The 19999-nt window shown below is 54.9% G+C and overlaps 1 protein-coding gene across 4 annotated transcripts in view; it reads right to left on the bottom strand.

Annotated features, from left to right (window-relative positions):
- Positions 1 to 16639, bottom strand: part of Agap1 (ArfGAP with GTPase domain, ankyrin repeat and PH domain 1) — a 480841-nt gene extending 464202 nt beyond the window's left edge. For 2 of the 4 annotated variants that reach the window (XM_047543038.1, XM_047543039.1), the window contains exon 1: positions 15892 to 16639. In XM_047543038.1, the coding sequence (XP_047398994.1) occupies positions 15892 to 16054 (163 nt within the window). In that variant the 5' untranslated portion in view covers positions 16055 to 16639. The remainder of the gene's footprint in view (positions 1 to 15891) is intronic. The other 2 variants (XM_047543040.1, XM_047543041.1) reach the window with 2 other exon arrangements.
- Between the last annotated feature and the right edge of the window lie 3360 nt (positions 16640 to 19999).

Genomic DNA, 19999 nt, shown 5'->3' with positions numbered 1-19999 from the left:
GGGGAAATGACACAGGTTTTCTCCCCATCCTGTAGGTTAGAAAACTGCCCCAAGAATGCTCTTGAATAGCTGTCAAGAAGTTTACACACGAAAGTTCCCAGGAGGCTTCTCTTGGCCAGAGAGCCTGTGAGCGATTCCCAAGCCCAGCAAAGACTGAAAATCAGGGTTTGTTAAGAACTATCCTGCGCTTGGGGTGCCGGACGGCTCACCAGGAGCAGCTGGTGGACCCTGCCGACTCCAGTAACTGGGGGAGGCGGGAGAGGTGGTCACATTCCACCGAGGTTTCCTAGGAAACAGAGGGAACCAGGAGTCCTCCGAGCTCCAGCTGCCCTGGCCTCCCCTCCCACGCGCCTGGTGGGACCCTGGGGACGAAATATTCTTGTTCACAGAGACGGGCTCAGTTCCTCTGGGCCCTCAGGCACACAAGCCTCCTAGAAAACTGCAACTCCCTCGCCCACCCAGCAGTGCGAGACACCTCGTGACCCAAGAGGCCCACCTGCGATCCTCTCCAGAGGATCCTCTCCAGGATCCTCTCCAGTCCCAGAGACAAGGACTCCCCCAGTCAATGCAGGAGCCTGCCGAACCTAAACCAAAGCAGGGACTCCAACACACTGCTGGTATAAAACCCAAACCCTGTTTTAGAAAACCACTCAGCAGTTTTCTTAAAAGGAAAACAAAGGAAGTCAGGCGCAGTAGCACATGCCTATCATCCCAGCTGCTTGGGAGGCTGAGGCAGGAGGATTGCAAGTTTGAAGTCAGCAACTTAGCAAGAACTGGATGGCCACCAAGAGCATGAATGAACCCCAGTGAGTCCACAAAAAGGAGCACTACTCAGAAATAAAAAGGAACAAGCCACTGACACACAAAATAGATCTCAGCATCTCCATGCTCGGTGAGTGAAGCCAGACAGAGAAGGGGTCCTGTACTGCATGATCTCACTTTTATTTAATTCTGCAAAATGCAAACTAATCCACAGTGACAGAAAGCAGATCCGAGCAAGCAGACAGGGCAGGAGGATGGGCTGCATGCGGCAGAAGACACAGGGGCGATGGGCACGCTCTGTGCGGTGCGTGCGGTTTCATGGGGACGGACATCTGTCAGGGCTCATCAAACTGCAGGTTTTCAATAGCTGCAGTTTACCTTATATAAATCATAGCGCTGAAGTTACACAAAAAAATGGAGTAAGTGCAGAAAGAGCATGGCGGCTGTAGAATTCACAGCTCTCTGTAGGCATCAAGCAGCGGCTGTCCACACCCCAGGCTCATGCCACCTTCCGGGTGAGTCCCGCGTAAGGCAGAGGAGCGCAGCTCCGGGTGGGGACCCACAGGCAGCTCTGCCATCAGGACCATCTGCATCTGGCCACTTCCAGCTCTGCCACCTTCCTTTGTGTGATGTCAGGCACATCATTCTGAATCTCAGGGCATCGATTTCTCTCTATTATGCTAATTATAGCTGAGGGGAAACATAACTTCTATTTATACACATAAAAAATTAACTGCTTGCTAGCATCTTTATTATTAAAATGTCACAGAACCCACGTGGCTTAAATTCAAGAACTGTCTTTTCTACCGACTAGGATTAGAGGTGGTGCAGGCTTTCTGAATCTGGGCTTCAGAAGCACAGGACTTGGATAGCCCCCCTCCCCGCAGACTATGGAACCTGTGTTCTCAGGCAGCCAGCGTGCCACTGTGCCCCTCCTGCCACCAAAAACAGCAGTCAGCATCTGGTGGCTGCCACACCTCAGCAATGGAGGAAGAAAAGTGAACAAGCAGCTGCTAGTTCCCTTAAAACCTCCGCAAGTAGAGACAGAGTGTGCACGTGCGTTTCAAATCACAAATCGAAATCAGCAGGAGCTGCGGACAGCAGCAAACTCCCAAGTCCTCCTGCAGACTCCGGCTGAGCTGACCGGGCTCCTGCCTGCTGTTCTAAAACACCAAAACTGTGGGTGGCTGGGGTGGGCCAGTGCTGAGTTCAGACCCTTACTCAGCCGCCTCAAGAGGGGTGAATTGGGGCAAGGCTGTACCTCTCTGGGCTGCAGGCTGCTGACCACCTCTGTCCTGGGGTGACCAAGTGTGTCCACCCCGACCCAGGGTCCTGGAGACAGCACTCAACAGATGGCTGGTGCTACAATGGGTTAAGAAGTGAGGGGAAGCGTGGAAAGAAAAGGGTGGCCCATGAAGCCTATGGTAGAAATTTCTGGAATCCGGAGCAGGAGCAGCTGTTGGAGATGCCTGCAGGCAATGGTGTCATTTACAAAACCACTCTCGCTGAAGGGCCCAGTCCCCACGCCCAGGCCGGCCCTGCCCACCCTCCACAGCAGGCCTCCCCTGACTCTGCTCACTGTTCCTGTGTTCTCTTCCTACGCAGGGATGCAGAACCGAATTCTGAATGGAACTGCTGGGGAGGGCGGGCACAGCCCACATCCAGCACTGGCCACGTGACCACTTGGTAACTGCCAGCCTATGGATGGCAGGTGTTGCAGCTCACCTAGAAAGACAGCCATTCATGAGTGCAAAACGATCCCCCACGTCCTGAGGACGGGTCTGTCCTGCATGACAGATCAGCTGCCCACAGGCTGCAGGGAGGGAGAACCGGCAAGCGTCCGCTGGCTCCAGCTTCCTCCAGGCCCAGGGAAACGGGTCAAGTGCAATTAGAGATCAAGGCACCGAGGACGGAGAGAACAGCAGACACCCAATAAGCAGAGGCTGAGGCTCTGGGGTGCGTGCTGTCCCTTGTCCCCCTTGCCCACCTGAGCCCTCAATCCTCCTCACAACTGGAACCCGGCTGAAGAACACAACGTTGAGTCCTGTGGCCAGAGACTAGGCAGCCGCCCAGGCAGGCGCAGTGTCTGGTGGCTACAAACCAGGAACGTTCCCAGTGACGTCATGTTGTCAAACCCAGAAAGACTGGCCAGATTCGGAAGTATCTAATGAAAATTCCTGGGTCTGTGTCCAGAAAGCTCCCCTAAAAGACAATATCCGAGCAGCTTAAATGATATTAAAAAAGATAAATAAATACATACTGTAACACAAGTTTTAAAAAGCCCCATTGCTGAATCTAACCTTAGATGGGTAACCAGAGTCATGCAACTGTGGCTGTGGAAGACCACCTTCTCAACACTCGTTCTAGAAAGTTCACCGCAACTGGCTTTGCAGGGTGTCCTCCTGCTGAACTCCTAGGCAGGGCTGCTGCTGAGTCCACACAAGGTGGCCGCAGGATGGAGGACACTGCCCTCTAACCCCAGAGGGCGGGGTCCCAGCCAAGGGGGTCCGAGCAGCCTTTATCCCTGCACTGCCCTCAGGGACCTACCAGGGCCACCCCAGCAGGCCACAGGGAGCAAACAGACATGCCCTGCTCCCAGGGGAAAGGGCTTCCTAACAGATGGCACAGCTCCTGGGGGTGGAAAGAAGGAATGGGGATGAACGGGAGGAGGTCACAGTGCCCAAGCCTGGGGAAGAGGAGCAGCCCCACCGTACTTGGAGAGGGCTGAGCGTGGGGAGGACCGTGGCTGTGTGTTGCTGAAATCATCCGATGATGCGAGCACCCAAGTCGTCTGTCACCCTCCCACATGTGCGGGAGTGAGGCTGGAGCCTCCTCTACAATTCCGCCAGCAGCACAAGGTGACGTGTTCAGAAGCTAAGCTCTGCCACTAGGGAGGGGACTCACGAGAAGGCAAGAGGAGCATGGTGGGGGAACCCTCGAGGCACCCACCAGGCAGAGCCCAAGCCCCCACTGTGATTAGAGGTGACGGCTAAGGTGCAACTTGCAGAGATGCCCCTCAGTGAAAAGCCCCGCTGGACTCTGAAAAGATAGAGTGACAAAATGCAAATTAAAAGCTGGACCCCGGCTGGAGACTGCACATTCACAGTCTCGACCATGGAAACGTGGTGTCCACACCAAAGCTGGGCCACGAGCTAAATGGCTTCTCATCTAAACATGGGGTCCAACTGGGCAGTATGACCTGGACACGTTGCTAAGGTCCCCAAGAAGCCCGCTGTGAGTGCAGAGAGCAGCACAGCTCCAGCAGACAGTGCCAGTCAACAAAGCCCACCTGTTCCCCAGAAGCTGTGGGTGTAGGAACCCCAGGCAGATGGGGACAGCGGGGGCAAGGCTAAGGACTCCCAGTCGGCTGGGAGGTCAGCACCAGCTCTAGCACCATGCCCACAGTGGGCTCCACACGGGCACAGCATGGGTTGGGTCTGGGAAGCAGGAATTTGGGTCTCCTGAGGCTCCCTAGTAACACCATAATTAGCATTGCAGAGACGCAAGAGGGCAGCCCCAATTTTGGAGGCTGATCCCCTAAAATTCACAACCAGAGAAGAGACTCAGAGGTGAATCACACAGGCACGCACAGATCCACTGGCTCCACGTGCAGGACTCCCAGGAGCTCATTACAGTGACCACACACTCCCTCCCAGGCCACAGTGGCCACCCAGTTAAGTCTGAGACCACGTATCCTGGTGATGCCAGCAACTCTCCTGGAGTCTCCTACAGACCCAGCGCACACACGGAGGCAGCAGAAGCAACACGTTAGCTACATGCTCTGCACGTTACACACACAACCCGCCTCCCTTCTTTCCAAATGTGACTCTGTTGAGTAGATTCCACTGTTGGTTAGGGGAAGAGGATTCTGGGTAAAACAGCTTAATAAAATATACTGGGGCAACAGGGCTTCCCTTAACCACACCAGGTCAGTCTGGGCCCAAGTTCAGGAACTAAGGAGCAGTGGATGGGACAGCAACCGTCACTTCAGTAGGACTCCTAAGACCAAAGTCCATCCTCTGAAATTGCAGCCCAGAGGGACAAGCACCTTTACCAAGGGACTAGAGTTGGGCAGGAGCCTGTCCAGGACCCTCAACCAGTCCCTTCTGTCACCTAGAAGCCACACTGAACCACCTAGGCTGGGATGGGACATGAGGTCATTCTGCTTCCATTAATCAGTCAAGGACTAACAAGAAATGTCGGCTTTCTTCACCAGGACCGAAGGTACAGGGCTTTGTGCCCACCCCACCCCACAACCACCAAGGCCCAAGTGAGAGGCTGCCCTCCCAGATACTCACACTCAGGGCCACTGAAAACCAAGCCAGACGTCCCCCTTGGCTGCCCTCCAAACTGCATCACAGGTTGATGTGACAAAAATCGTCCTTGCACAGTGCAAGTTAAACCTGAGTCCCCCAGAGTGAGGCACCCTCTCACTCCATCCACACCTGAGGACAGCAACGTGCCCCTGAGGGACCCCACTCCTGGAACCTGACGCAACCACCTCCACTGCAGTGGCCCCAGAACCTGTCAAACGTCGGGCCACAACCAGGTCAATCTTAGGAAACCTCGTGCGCCACAGACAGCACTCAGGAAAAGGCCCTCTGGGTGGGTGGACCCTCTGGGTGGGCTTGTGCCTAACTAGCAAATGCCATCTCTTTTAATGGGAAACTATTCTGGTCACACAGATCCCAGCCTTAGGAGTGGGACATGCCTCCCCTGCGCAGACCGAGGAGGGTGCTGGGAAAGGTGTTCACAGGTAGGTGAGGCCTGCCTGGCTCAGGAGGGCAGCCCGCTCCGCAAACCCCCGCAAGGCACAGAGCGCCCAACACCCTACAGCGAGTGGAGGGTGCCCAAGCTTCCCAGATGAGCAAATGTGCCCCACCCAGGATCTCCTCCAGCGAGGCACCTACGCGTTTAAAAAGCTGAGTGTGTCCCTGCAGCCTGCTTTCCACCGCAAATAGCAGAGGTTCAGGCCCTGGAGAAAGAGCCGGGCTCCAGGTCTGGGGGCAATTCCACACGGATTTCAGGAGGCTGGGCAGCTGTGGCCACAGGCTGAGCCCAGCTCAGATACAGCTTTTATCCGGAGGGGCATCCCCCATCCCAGGGTGAGTTGGGAGGTTCGGGGAACCCTCTGGATTTAGACTATCAGCAGAAAGAGACGCAGTTCATTCACCAGCATAAAATGACCAGTCAGGTAAGAACTGAAACTCTGAGCAGCGGTGGAAACCGCCCTGACAGGGCAGGCGCAGGTCCTCCCGGGGCCTGCTGGGGGTCCTCCAAGCCCTCCCCACAGTGTCAGAGCTTCCCACCTCCCGGAGCCCCTGGCTTCCCCACTGCCCGAGCCCACTACATGCCAGCCAGAAGCAAGTGCCTGCCCTGCTCTTGCATGGCGAAGGGCCTGTTCACCTCTGCGGTCCAAACACCTGGTTCTACAATTCTATGAAGCCATGATGTGAAAAAGCACATCGACGGGACACGGACAGGATGTGTGAATCAAGCACCACGCGGCACATGTTCTGCACACTTGGCAAGAGGTGCACTTGGCGGGGAGACTCTACACACGGTTCTGTAAGTAGGACCTCAGGGGCCATCGCAATCCAGGGTCTGCATGGAGAATCTCAATCATGTGAGCCCCCTACCCTGGTTGATTCAGCCCCTGGAGATGGTTCCAAACTAGCCACACTCACAAGAGACTGCAGAGAGGCAGCTGTGATACTGTCCCAGAATTCCTGCCATCTTCCAGGCTACTTCCCACCGTGTCTAGTCTCCCACCTCCATCACAAAGCCCCGTTTCTGGTCTGAACTCCCCTGCTGCCATTCCCGTCCTGCGGAGCCACGGATGAGCGTGGCAGCATGCCCCACTGCAGGGGAGAGGGTGCGGGGGCTCATCCACAGGTGGCTGTCCCCACAGCCTCATCCAATCCTCCTCAGGAGAAGAGACTCTGTTCTGGGGGCTCGACTCCTGCTGTCCCCGAAGCCCTTCCTCGCCTGACTCCTCCCCGGCTCCTAGGACCTCCCTGACCTCCACCCCATCTGGCTAACCCCACCCCAAGACTGTCCTGCACTGCCCATGTGGTGGCTCAGCTCCATACTACCGTTACCTCCTGGGCTGGCAGTGAGGGTCCTGAGAGAAGAGCTACTGCCCCACAGCCGCCTGCCCCACCAACTGGCGACTGAGTCCTGCCCACTGTGGGGCTGGGTAAAATCTCGTCTACGGATTCTCACGGTAGCGGCTTCCCATACCAAACAGTGAGTATAAACGTGGCCCGCCTACCACCATCCTTCAAAATAAATATTTGTCTTTGCAAAGTCACAGGAGAAATTCACACGGGCGTGCAGAGCCCTGATCCAGGGCCCTGCCAGTGCTTCCAGGTTTGGCCTCGATCAGCACTGGTCTGAAGGAGGGGGATGGGCAGGTCCCAAGATGCAGCCCGACAGTCCGAACAAAGAAAACCACTCCAGGAATCAGAGCTGGCAACACTTTCATTTTCTCCTTTTGTGTCTTCTTGTAATTGTACGAACAACACAAACTGAACTGTGCTAATGTGTCACCATTAAGACCACAAAGAGCTGGGCCCCTGGGTGCAGAGCCAGTTTTCTTTTAGCAGAGGACAAGCACATCCCAGAGGATCACGCTGGTCGTGTCGGAGAGGGCTGGGCAGAGCCCAAGGGGCTGGAGACAATTTAAAGGCCAGGGCTTCCTGGGGAGGGGTCTCACACAGCGCCACTCAGAGCTGTGGCCATCCATCCAACGAGGAAGAAAGAGTCAGCAGACAATCCTGAAGGTCAGGACCTAAGGCAGGCCCAGAGCTTTGTTTGCCGGCAGATGACCAGAAGGACGGAAGCTCGAGGCGGAGACACGGTGAAGTCGCTGCTATAGAGTCACATCATGACCCGTGGCCAGGGAAGGCGCCCCGCACAGGGCTGCAGCCTGTGGGCCACGTCCTAAGCACCAGGTCCAGCGAGGGGAGAAAAAGCCTCCAGACTGGGCAGCTGCCACCCAAACTGGGCCTGACAGAAATGAGGACGAGGACATGGGCTCCGAGTGACAGATCCGGGAGTGTGCCTGGAAGCACTGGTTGTAACAGTCCAAACAGGGAAACCGCCTGAATGCCCCTCTCCAGACCCACAAGGAAGGCTGTCCAACCTCTAACTTCTAACCCTTGGCTGAGCCTCACTGTGCCACCCACACTAGTCTCCTGACCTGGATGCTGGTGACACCCAGGTGGGTAGGGGTTTGCAAAACATCCTCTTTCCTTGAACATCTTCATGCTCCAGATCACGAAAGGGCTCTCTAAACCGAGGAAATGTGGTCTCAATCCCACCAACCCCAACCCAAACTCCAAATAGCACAGGGCTCCTCCAAGGCTAGGCTCATGAGTACTAAGACCAAGCATTGAACAGTAGCAGGCAGGCTCAGCAAGGCAAGGTGGACAGCCCGCTGAGATGTCCTCCCTGGACAACAGTCTTCTCCCCAGAACACGACTAAACACACCTACCACAGGGACGTCCAGGGCCAGGGCTCTTTCCAGATCAGCTTCCTTTCATCATAAAGGGTACCAAGTAGTTACCAGTAACACCAAATTGAGCTGAAGGTCATCAACAGAGACCACAACCCCCTTGTCCCCAGCTCAGTGACAGATTATTTGCCCAGCCTGGGGGTGGCGGGGGAGGCCCCGGGTTCCATCCCCAGCATCAACTTAAAAGAAGAAAGTAAAAACACTCATGAAACTAAAATAGGTGTTATTATTTGTTTCAAGTATTCATTAAAAAAAAAAAAGAATAACTTCAAGTATCAACACTGTTAGTATGTCTCTATTACGTAAAACCAAACAGTAAAACTAAATTCTCCTAAAGGGCTGCTCTCCCTTTACGTCTATTATCTGGGAATGTGGTGACAGTAGGTTTGCTGAGGCCAGCGTCCCACGCTGGATATCAACACAGTTCTATCTGCTAGAGGCTGTTGAATGTTGACATTTCTAAGACCAAACATAAATCGTTTGTGAACATGGCCGGTAATTATTTGGAATTCTTCTCCCAGAACCATGAAAAGTGTTTCCCACCCTCTAAAAAAAAAGAAGGAGAAAGAAGCAGCAGCAGCTTCTAACCATGATGCTAATGACAACCAGCCGGCGTGAACCGTTTTGGGGATGAGACAGTTGCTTGTGTAGAAACACTGTACAAATACTCCAACACTGCAGCCCGAAAAAGACAAGCCCCATCAAACAGCGGGAGAAGTGTGAAATGTGCAAATGAGCCCTGGTTAAACAAAAACACCAATCTGTTCCCAGAGAGTCCAGGGTGGCCACCTGTTCAGGACTGGTGGAGTGCTGATCACCAAGGGAAAAAACAATACCAGAGCAACGACAGCCCCTCTCGCCCGGTCCCCACCCTCGGGCCTATATTTAGTCTGCTCTCTATGGAAAATGTCCCGACCTTGCACACAAACAAGCTATTTGGCTGGTTATTCAAAGGATCCATTAACAACCTCTTCTGCACCACGTGGTACTTCTTCTCTTTCCCTCCCGGCTGCAGACACGACCAAGAAACCCCTTCTGGCACTGGTCACTTGTAAGCACAGAGCCCTGGAAGATGAAGGGATCAGACTCAAAACGTGAGGCCAGCCTGCCCCACACGAGGCACCTTTGCCTCGCAGGAAAGGCACGTGCCCACGTGCAGGCTGCCCACGTTGCAGAACAGGACCAAAACTCCCCCCAGCCCCTCAGAGGCACCGGAAGGCCAGGGCTCCCGCAGCGCACACAAAGCCATGCCCAGACAAAAATAACAGATGCTGCGAAGATTAGAGATTAACATCTGTAGAGCGCACTTTGTTTCTTAGAGAAAGGTACTTAACAAAGGGAAGGAATTATGTAGCTAAGCACCAGATCAGAACCCCAAACCCTGGATTTTAAAAATAACTAAGCCTCATCCGGCTTTGCCAGACTCAATCACTTAAGCTAAGGACACAAAGATTCTGGGGCACTGGGAAGGGTGCGGGATGGGGGCACAGGTTTGTTCCACTGTTGAGAAACACGAGACAAAACCAAAGCAGTAGTTAGGGGGGAAAAAGCCACAGTGAGACTCACAAACTGTAAACACCTGCAGGGTATCGGGAACAGGAGCAGGAAAAACAAGGGCGCTCAGTCACGAGGGAGAAGAAGTCTGGATGGACACAGACAAGCGTGGCAACAGGGCCAGGGTTTGCTCTGGAGGTTCCCGGCTGCTGAGGCGGCTCCCCCGGCCCCAGTCCCCAGTCACCAGGACCTCCCGCAAGCTGCTCCTCAGCTCCTCCACTGACAGCCACACACAGCTCCCCTCTGACAAGGGCTCCTTCCACTTGGAAACTGCGGTAACAAAATGTATCATCTGCAAAATTATCATAATAACGGAATCTGGAAGAACTGCCTCTAAACATGCACAGGACTGCTGCAAAACTCAACGCTCCCCAAGAGGCAGGAAGGAAGACTCAATGAACTACTCCGAGGAGCCCGGGAGCCAGCTGGTTCCACCTCCATGGAGGGTCTGAGCTCCAGCTGACCACTTCCCAGGAACTCCCAAGGAGCTCGGCTCCTCTGCCGTCAGCACCACCAGGCTGGACCTGAAACCCTGAATCCCTCCTCCGACCACTCCTCCATCCACTCCATCTCTCTGACAGGGAACTCCCTGAGCCCTGGGTATCTTCACCCTAACTACAGGGAAGACTGCCAGGGAACCCTCGCCCTGACTGTGAGTGCCCCATGCAAGAGTGCATGCTGGCCCAGGGAAGGTGCCCACCAGCGGGGACTTCTCCCCTCCACAGCATGGGACCACAGACCCTAGTAAGAAGTGCACCTTCTCGGGCCCCACTCCACACCTACAGAAACAGAAGTTGGAGGCAGGGGCATGGTGTCTGCTTTCTCCTGAGAAACACGGCTGCTCCGCAGGATGCTGAGTGCTGCATTGTGTCCAGCAACGCAGCCTGTCACTCATTTGTCCCTCTCAGTGATACTGATTCTTTGTCTGAAATCCACTTATATCCAGCGTAACGAAACATCAAACTTTTGCAGACTGTGGATCTGAAAAAGTTACCAACATTTAGCAAGCAGATCTTTTTCTTCCCCTACCTACGCTAAAGAAAATTTCATTTCCACCTCAAACACCACATGACACTTCACTTCCAAGCCAACCGACCAAATCCAAAAGGTAGCCAGCCCTAACTTCTGTGTTCTGAGGATGGGCTTTAAAATGCCCTCACCTCCACAAGACCACAGACACTATTTATACCACCACCAAGGAGCAAAAGGACCCACATTTCAAAGAAATGGTAGCTCACTGTAAGTGAGCTGGTCAATGAACAACCCCTGGGCCTTGCTCAAGAGCCGAACACTGATTAACTCAACAATGAGGACACAAAAATGAGCAGGACCTGATTTCTGCATTAAAAGAGCTCCCAGTCCTACAAGCTATAGGATAAGGAGGTGAGCCAAAGGGGACTGGGGACACACAGCAAGAGGATCTCAACCCTAACAAGGTGAAGTCAACTGTGGGTGACACTGGGGGACAGAGCCTCGTAGAACATGTAGGAAGAAGATGGCATCTCAGAGAACAGGTCCCCATGCCACATCTGAGAGCATGAAGCTGAACACACAGGGACACCTGGGTTACTCAGGGCCTCGGCACAGTGGTGAGCAAGTCATGAGGTCCCCACAGAAGCAACTAACAGCCAACAGAGCATTATGTTTATGAAAGAGGCACAAACCTGCAACCTCTGATTCCACCTGAAATACTAGCAACCTGGTAGATAGTGACAAAGAAAACCAACACTTGCCCATGGCAGGAAGAAACGTGTCTCCCTAAACATAACACTTGCGACAACCGGACCAAATAAACTTCTATATGAGAACAAACTCCCACAAAAATCTTGCTGCAACAAGCGACTTCCAGGGAACATGATCCTTGTGGTTATTTGGGGTGTTCTCAACCCTTCATCGTGGGTCAAGGCCGCACGAGCTTGGGATGGTATGCACAGACAGCTGTGGGAACTATGAACAGCAGGCGCTCTGTTCCCATCTCAGCAGACACCAGACACCAGCGCTGATGTTACAGGACAGCCGCAGGAAGACTGATGGGGTGCAGGGTGAACACCCAGCACTCTGCAGGGACAGAGGCTAGACCCCACACTGCATCACAGGCTTCGGTGGAGCCTATGCCCTCAGCAGCCCAGGTCCCCTGCAGGCTGGGGCTCAGGTGCTACCAAGCAGCCCTGACCCCGGTGAAACGCTCTTCAAGGGCCGAAAGGCAGTTCTCCTGCCACCACGTGGCAGGCCGGTGCGTGGGTGTCACTGATGGGCCATGTGGGCAAGATGGAGGCGATGCTGCCGGCCAGGCCCTCAACTTCAGAGCACGGCCGAGCTGCCCAGCAACATCTGGTAACCTGGGAAGTGCAGGGCCCTGGTTGGATGAGCCACTGGACCGTCACTCCAACATGCAACTGCCAACAGAGGCTTAAAACAGCAACAAACTTTACTTAACAAGAAAGATGCTTGACTCATTTCCCCAACCCCAACCACCCAACCATCCCAGACAGGGAGACCTAGACAAGTGGCGGAAACAAGGTCAGGCGGCCCCAGGCACACTTCTGGGCAAGGTGGCTGGGAGACTTGGAAGAGGACAGCTGCATGCCACATCTCACAGCATGCTACACCCTGTGGAACACCCCAAAATCTGATCAACTGAATGTGAAAATGACTGGCAAAGTGGCCTTAAACTCCGAGCGCCTGTGGGAGACGGATTCTCAAGGTCAAAGTAAGGGTTAAGGAAAACGCTTCTGACAGGTTAATGTTTTAAAACAAGAGCGAGGGTAAAAGCACGTGTACTCCACACCTGCCAACAGGGTCACAGACCCATTTTACCTGGACATCTTGGTGGGTTCTTTCTCCTAAAATGTATTGAACTCAGTCCACTGTTAGGTTTTTCCAATCAGACCCATTTCCACTCTCTTTGAAACAAGCATTAGCCAAACGAGTCTTCGCTTTCATAGGGAAGTGTGCTGCGATCCAACAGCAGAAATTCCTGAAGACACCAGAAAGCTGGGAAACTTCAAACAAATTACAGCAAAGTCAAATGCTGACTGATAAGAGAAATCATATCTTCAAGTGTTTTTCATAACCTCAGAAAGGGCTCACATTATGGTAATCAAAAAGCTTCGCACAACCTGGGTAAAGTGGCATGCACCTGCAATCCCAGCTACTCACACAGCAAAGGCAGGAGAACCACAAGTTCAAGGCCAGTCTGGGCAACTTAGCCAGACCCTACCTCAAATAAAAAATAAAAAAGGGGGCTGGGATGTGGGTTCACTCCCCAGTATAGAAGAAAAAGAAGCTTTATATGTAGAATTCAATTGTGTACACTTAGACAGGAGAAAAGACTAACTGGATCTCTTCTAAAATGAAGTTTTTCCTTTTGTGGGACAAGTCATTTTTAAACCTTTTCTTATGGTATGCATAAACTTTCCTGATTGGGAATGGTTATACTTTAAAACTCAGAAAGATTTACATTTTGCTGCTGCACCATCGAACCTCCAGGGCTCACCTGCAGGCAGGGGCAGACATGGTATGTGCCTCTATATCCCCCACTGCAGTGCCCTCAGACTTTGGCAGTGCACCCAGCTGCACAAAACTGCATCTGCATACCTCTCTTCTCGCCCAAAAATGCTGTCCTGCCACAATTGAGCAACCCTCTCAACTTCCAAAACATCAGTGAAGTAGAAGCTTAAGTCCCTCCCACATCCTAAAATCAACGTGGAGAAGAACATCTCACTATAACCAACAAGCCTGGATTAAATCCGAAGGGTCAGGGAGAGGTCCTCAAAGAGTGCTGTCTGGGGTAGCCAGAGCCCTGGACCCGAATGAAATGATCTGTTCACACCAGATCTGGAACAGCCCCCATCAATCAAGGGTCAACTCTCCCCGAACCTCCATGTTCCTCTCTAAAGCCTGGATAAGGAAGCTGGCCATCCTCTCCCTCAGGGCTGGCACCAACGGTGAGATTACAAATGCCAGAGCATTTGTGCTAAGTTCTATACAAATGAAAAGTGGCATCATTGTGGATAAGAGCAGAGGCACACCTGAATGTGGCTTAAGCCTCACTAAATTAACTATAGTCATGGCACAATATGGACAGTTCTACCTCGAACAGAAAAATAACAAGATTATCAAAGCCCCAAACGGAAACTATCCATTAATTCTGAGCCTTATTAATTGACAAGATTTCCAGTCGAGGAGGAGTCTAAATCTCATGTCGTAAAGGTAGGCAACAAGCTATCAAAAAACCATCATTTCAGAATCACACAGAAGGAAAAAAGGAAGAGAAAAGAAAACTGCAACCACATCCTCCTGCCAGGAAGTCCAACTACTGCACTGGAAGCGCTGAGAACCCGAGTGCGGTTTCAGGACTGGGGAGTGGAGAAGGACTGACGTGCGGTGAGTCACACCCAGCTGGAGCTCCTCCTGCTCTCTGCAGCCAGGTGCACTCAATACCTCACCCCAGCCTTCCATGTGTCTCATCAGACTCCTGCAAATGTACGCAGAGAGGAGAAGATGCACCTGAAACAAGCAAATGGACCCAGACCTCAAGTTTCACAGGAACCCATCTGTAACATCTCCCAATTCAGCAGACGGGTGCAGATACCAGGACTTCCCACCACAAGCCCCAGCGGCACACAGAGGTCCTGCCTCTTGAAGAGTCTGGAAGCACCTTAAGTAGCCAACAGGGAAGCCAAGTGCACCCAAGGGTGAGGAGGTGCACTGAGCAGACCCTCATAAGACTGGCGCCTGCTGGGACCCTTATGTAAAATCAGCCAGCACGGGATGTGGTTCAAGTCCGTGAGGCTGCCAAATTCCAAGAGGATCAGCCATACAACATCCACCTTCTCCACCTAACCAAGCTCCAAACCAAAACACTCTGGGGTTCATAATGCACAATGCCAAAGCAAAGCCATCCTGAGGGCCATGCCCTCTCACTCCCACGGGTGGGAAATTGGGTAATGGTCACACCTGCTTCCCGACACTCCCACCAGCAGGAAGCTCTCCATGTTCTCCAACAGAAGTCTTAAAGCCTTTGGGCAAGACATCCTCTTGTGCTGAAGCAGCACACTGTAGGCCTCTTACCATCAGTAACCGACAGCAATGTGAGAGGACAGACTGCTGATGGACTGTGGCTGCTACATAGCTCCATTACCTATATGCCACCTGCTCCCCCAGGTTTGTCTTGGCAGGACCCAAGGAACAAGTCAAGGAAACAATCCAGGAGCCCAGTAGCAGAGAAATGAGAGCCACTGGCCATCCAGAGAGAAAACAAACCCAGAAAAAAAAAAAAAGCAAACTGCTGCCCGCTGCTGACCTCGCTTGCAGGAATACTGCCTGCCTGACAGGCAGGGGAGCGAGAGTATTCTGTCCAGACCCTTCCCTCTCCACTGGCTTACAACCTACAGCATCCTCCATTTACTTGCCCCCCTTCCAGTGCCAGAAGTGTCAAAGTGAGACCCTCAGTACCCTGCCTCCTACAGCGCTCTTATAATTTGACCCAGGATTTCTGGTACAAAACATACTACGGAAACCAGCATTTGCACAGGGCAGGATCTGCACATGGTCACGATGCTGCCTGGGCTGGGATTCTGCATGGGATAAGTCTGAGGGCCTGCCTCCCCTTAACCCCAAACCGTGCAACGACACGGGGGCGTGGGGGCACCGCTGGGCAGCGTATCTTCAACGTCCAGGAGGATGCTCAGGCCTGGCCCGGTAACCTGTCAGTGGCAGGGTGGCGCCAACCCCTCCAGATGCCCCCAGGCGTCTGCTGAGTCGGGGACACTCAGGCGGCCCAGGACTCGGCGGCACCAAGCCACTTTCTCACAGTAGAGACTCTATTGTCCATTATCAAATTAAGGCTGACGATCCATCTTCCCTGGCAGGCTCACGGCGCAACCGGCCTTGCTGGGCAAGAAGCACCGCAATGCTCCCTTGGCCGGGGAGCCGCGTGCCTTAGCCCCGCGCGAGTGTACACACGCACGCACACACGCGCGCGCACACCCCCGACGAGTCGGGGCGCCCGCTCCCCCGTGCTTTCCAGAACCCCGGTGGGCCTGGCCCTCACCTTCGATGGCGATGACGTGCTCCCGGATCTGATTCTGCAGTACCGGCTCCTCCACGCGCTCCAACAGCTCGTAGATGGAGTAGATGTTGGGGTGGACCGACTCGAAGCGCTGGATCTCGGCCCGGATGGCAGCCGAGTTGGCCAGCTGCTGCTGGTAGTTCATGGTGCAGGCGCCCGCGCCCGGAGCCGCGCGCCCCCCGCCGCCGCCGCCGCCCCGCTCCCCGGGGCCCGCGGGCCGCCGAGCCCGGGGCGCCGCAGCCCCGGGGGAGCCCGGCCCGCCGGCGGCGGGCGGAGGAGGCTCGAGAAGAAAGGCGCAGGCGGAGCAGGCGTGGGGTCGGCCCGTGGGCTCAGTTCATGACCGGGACGCGCAGCCGGCGAGCAAGCGGGCCCCCGCGTCCCGGTCAGCGGGCCGTCCGGGGGGAGCGCGCCCCCATGGAGCGCGCCGCGGCAGGCGCGGCCGGCCCGCGCTCGGGAGCCTTCCTGCGCCGCAGCCGCCTTCCACTCCTAGGCGCTGCCCCGCCAAGCAGCCATTAAAACCCAGGCAGCCGCCGCGCTCCGAGCGCCGGGGCCGAAGGCCGGCCCCGGGCAGTGGCCGCGCCGCTCCGGGCGCCCGGCCGCTGCGTGGGTCCGCGCGCTGCGTGCTGCGCTGCCGGGCGCGCCGGGCCCCCGCGCCGAGCCCGCCGTGCGCCGCCCGCCGAGCCGGACCAAGCCGCAGGCGCCGTGCAAGCCGCGGAGCCCGCTCCGAGCGCCGCCCGCCGCCTGCCCGGCCGGCCCCCTCCCTGGCACGCAGGGCCCCGGCCCACGTCGGCCCCGCCCCCGCCCGCGCCCCGCCCGCGCGCTCGCCGCCCTCCGGCCGCCGCCGCCGCTGCGTCCTCCGCGGCGCTTCCCAGCGCGCCGGATCCCGGGGAATAGCGCCAGGCCCCGCCCTGCGCTGCCTCTGGGCTTCCTGGGACTTGTAGTCCGTCGGCGTCGGCGGCCACCCCCCTCCCCTCCATTCCCCCGGGACCGCGCGCAGCGGGGTGCGCTCCGCGCTCACGGCGTCGCGCGCGGACGGGCAGGCGCGCGGTGGCGCGGGATCCTCCGGCTTGCTGGACAAGCGCGGCCAGTAGCTGTCCCGGCCCTCTCGGCTGGCCGGAGCTGCTGGTGCTGGAGGCAGTAAGAGAGCCCGCCCGCGCTTTTGTTTGTTTCCAAGGGACTGGCCCAAGGAACCTCTTCGAGTCGCCGAGTCCCAGGACCTCCCTTGGTTGGCAGTCCCCTTCTCTGTTCAACTTTCTGCCTTCTTTTCTGAACGCCTCAGGAGTGCTTCCTCTTAAGCGAATTCTCTTCCCAAAGGCGAAAAACCTTCTGAGCCCGTTCGGCGTGTAGGTCCACACTCCACGAGTGAACTTAGTGTAGGCAGGCGTGCAAGAGCGACGAGATAACTCGGAGGCTTCCTAGGCATCTTCTTCCGCTAAAAAAGCCTTTTAATTGTAGCTGTGGGTCTCTAGCGGCAGCCTCCTGCGTGCCGCCTACTCGGCGGAGCTCCCCAGTTTACTCCACCCCAATCCCAAGTAAGCTCAGCCCCGGGACCCTGCCGAGTTGGACCGCATTGCAGTAGCAGCCCCAGCGTGCAGAGGGTTGGTCCCGCAGACTTAAAGCGAATGGGAGTTGCAGATTTGTGGAAGTACTAGGAAGGGTCGGTGACTCCGCAGGCCCTTCGTCTGGGCACCGCACCTGAGTCCTGCCTCAGCCCTCCAGTGGTCTTTCTGAAACAGCTTGTCGGCCCCATCCTGTGTAAAGCCTCCTGTGCCTGACTAGGTTCCCCTGCAAGCTGATAGTAGCCTGAGCACCCTGATATGCAGACTCGGGTTACTCTTCCTGGGTTCCATAATGTCCCAGACAGTGTGCTGACTCTTCAGCACTCTGGGACTGCATCCATGCCTTCCTTGCCCCTGGCCCTTCAGCAGAGGCCATGGCTCCATCTGTGATATGCCTCCGACTTAACAGAGAAGGTCGGTGGCCTCATTTTACTGTTAGCAGTGATCCATGGCTCCCCACCTCCAGGTGGCTGAGATAATCTCACACCAGGCTTCCTACTGCATTTCTGACTTCTCAGTCCTTTTTGTGGTTTATTTTTACTTCCCTGACCTCTAAATATGGAGAGCACTGGGACGCCTTTCTATTTATGTGATCTCCCCTGTCTTGTGTCTCTAATGTCATACTAATGAACCTCAGATTTTTATCTCAGTCCAAGACCTTGCCCCCGCAAATAAATCCATATCCACCTACTTCCTCATCTTCTCTTGAATGCCCAACTGGCAGATTTAATCCAGCTTGTCTCCTGGTGAACTCCTGCCATCCCCTGCCCTGCTCCTCCTGAAAATCTCCACCACAGCCATGGGCAGCTCAGGCCTGCATTTGCCAGGCTAAGAATCTGCAGACATCCTTTTTGCCTCTTGTTCCCACATATCCCAAAGTGTCAGCTCCACCTTTGAAAGATCCGTAATCCCACAACTTCCCACCGCCATGCTAAGGCCATGGTCAGTCCAACACCTAGGTTATTGCTAAATAATTGATCAAGCAATTGTTTTCCCTGTTCCTCCCTATCCCTATCTGCTCTCAAGAAGGTATCTCTGTGAACCTTATAAAACCCAAGCCAGGGCACATCATGCCTCTGCTCAAAACCCTCCAAATATCCCCAGTCCATCTGGCCTCCAAAGCCCTCTAGGCTTGAGTGCCTATAAGAACTGGGCAGGGCTCAGCTTTCCTCCCACTTTTAAGCTAACAAGGTGGCCTGCCACAATTTCAAAGATGCTGGCAGAAGGCACAAAACTCTCAGGTTGGAGCCAAAGGACTTTAGTATTCATAACTGTAGCAGCCATCATGGTATCGGCATTTTTGAGTGCCAGATCGCTGAGTTCAGGTCTTACAGGGTGACTAAGGGACCCTGTGAGCCTGTGCTCGTAGCCAGGGCCCCACAGGAGAGGAACCCTGAGCTCAGGGAGGACATCTCTTCCACAGTGGCTCAGCATGTCTGCCTTCACTCCAGAGGGAGATGCTGTCTTTATGATGATGGGCAGGAGGCCTGCCTGCCCTTGACATGACAGGGGATGCTGTCTGCTCTATAGCATCCTTGAGGGGACAGTCCAGAGCAAAAGTAGCCACTGGTTCTGCTCACAGATATGCAGAAGTGCAAGACACCAATGAAGGATGGTGGCCCACAGCACCCTGGTACCCTCGTGGTCAGCTCAGATGGCTGCTTCAAAGCACCACAGATGGCACCACCTGACAGCAGTGCGTCTCTCACAGTTCAGGAGGCTGGACTCCAGATCAGGCTGTGGGCAGGGTCGGCTTCTCCTGAGGACTCTCTTCCTGGCTGTAGGTGGCATCTGCTCACTAAGGCCTCACAGAGGATTCCCCCTGTGCATGTCTGTGTCCCAGCATCCTCTCCTTATAAGAACACTGGGGCCGACACCGATGACCTCATTTTAACTTAATCCCCTCTTTAAAGAGCCTGTCTCCAAATACAGACACATTCTGAGTTCCCAGCAGTCAGGACTTCAGCAGATGAATTCCAGGGAACACAGTTCAACCTGTGACAGTGCCTGCATTGCCAGAGCATCTCTAGCTGCACCCCATCCTATCCTCTGCAGCCGCACTGACTCTCTTGCTCACCGGTCACACTGCCAGGGTTCGTCACTGCCAGGAGTGCTGTCCCAGCGCCTTCACAGCCCCATCACTTCCTTCTTGTACTTACTCCAGAGCCACCCTCTAGCGAGACCCTCTCTGACACCTTATCTAATACAGAATCCCTGCTATGGTAGAAGAAATAATGGTCCCTAATGGTCCCATAGCTTAATCCCTGAAAGCCATAAATGTATTACCTGGAATGAAAAAGGGACTCTGCAGCTGTGATTGACCTAAGACTCTTGAGTGGGAGAGATTATCCAGGATTACCCAGGTGGGCTTGACGTCCTCACAAGGACCCTTGCAGAGGGAGTCGGGGAAGGAGATGGGATGACATATACAGGGGAGGGGGTGGCAGAGAGAGACTGGAAGAGACTGCAGGCTTTGAAGGTGGAGGAAGAAATGTAGGTCCCTCTAGAAGGAAAGACAGGAAGACAAATTC

The sequence above is a fragment of the Sciurus carolinensis genome, chromosome 3 (genome assembly GCF_902686445.1).
Source record: "Sciurus carolinensis chromosome 3, mSciCar1.2, whole genome shotgun sequence".
Taxonomy (NCBI): domain Eukaryota; kingdom Metazoa; phylum Chordata; class Mammalia; order Rodentia; family Sciuridae; genus Sciurus; species Sciurus carolinensis.
This window is presented reverse-complemented; position numbering and strand designations above follow the sequence as displayed.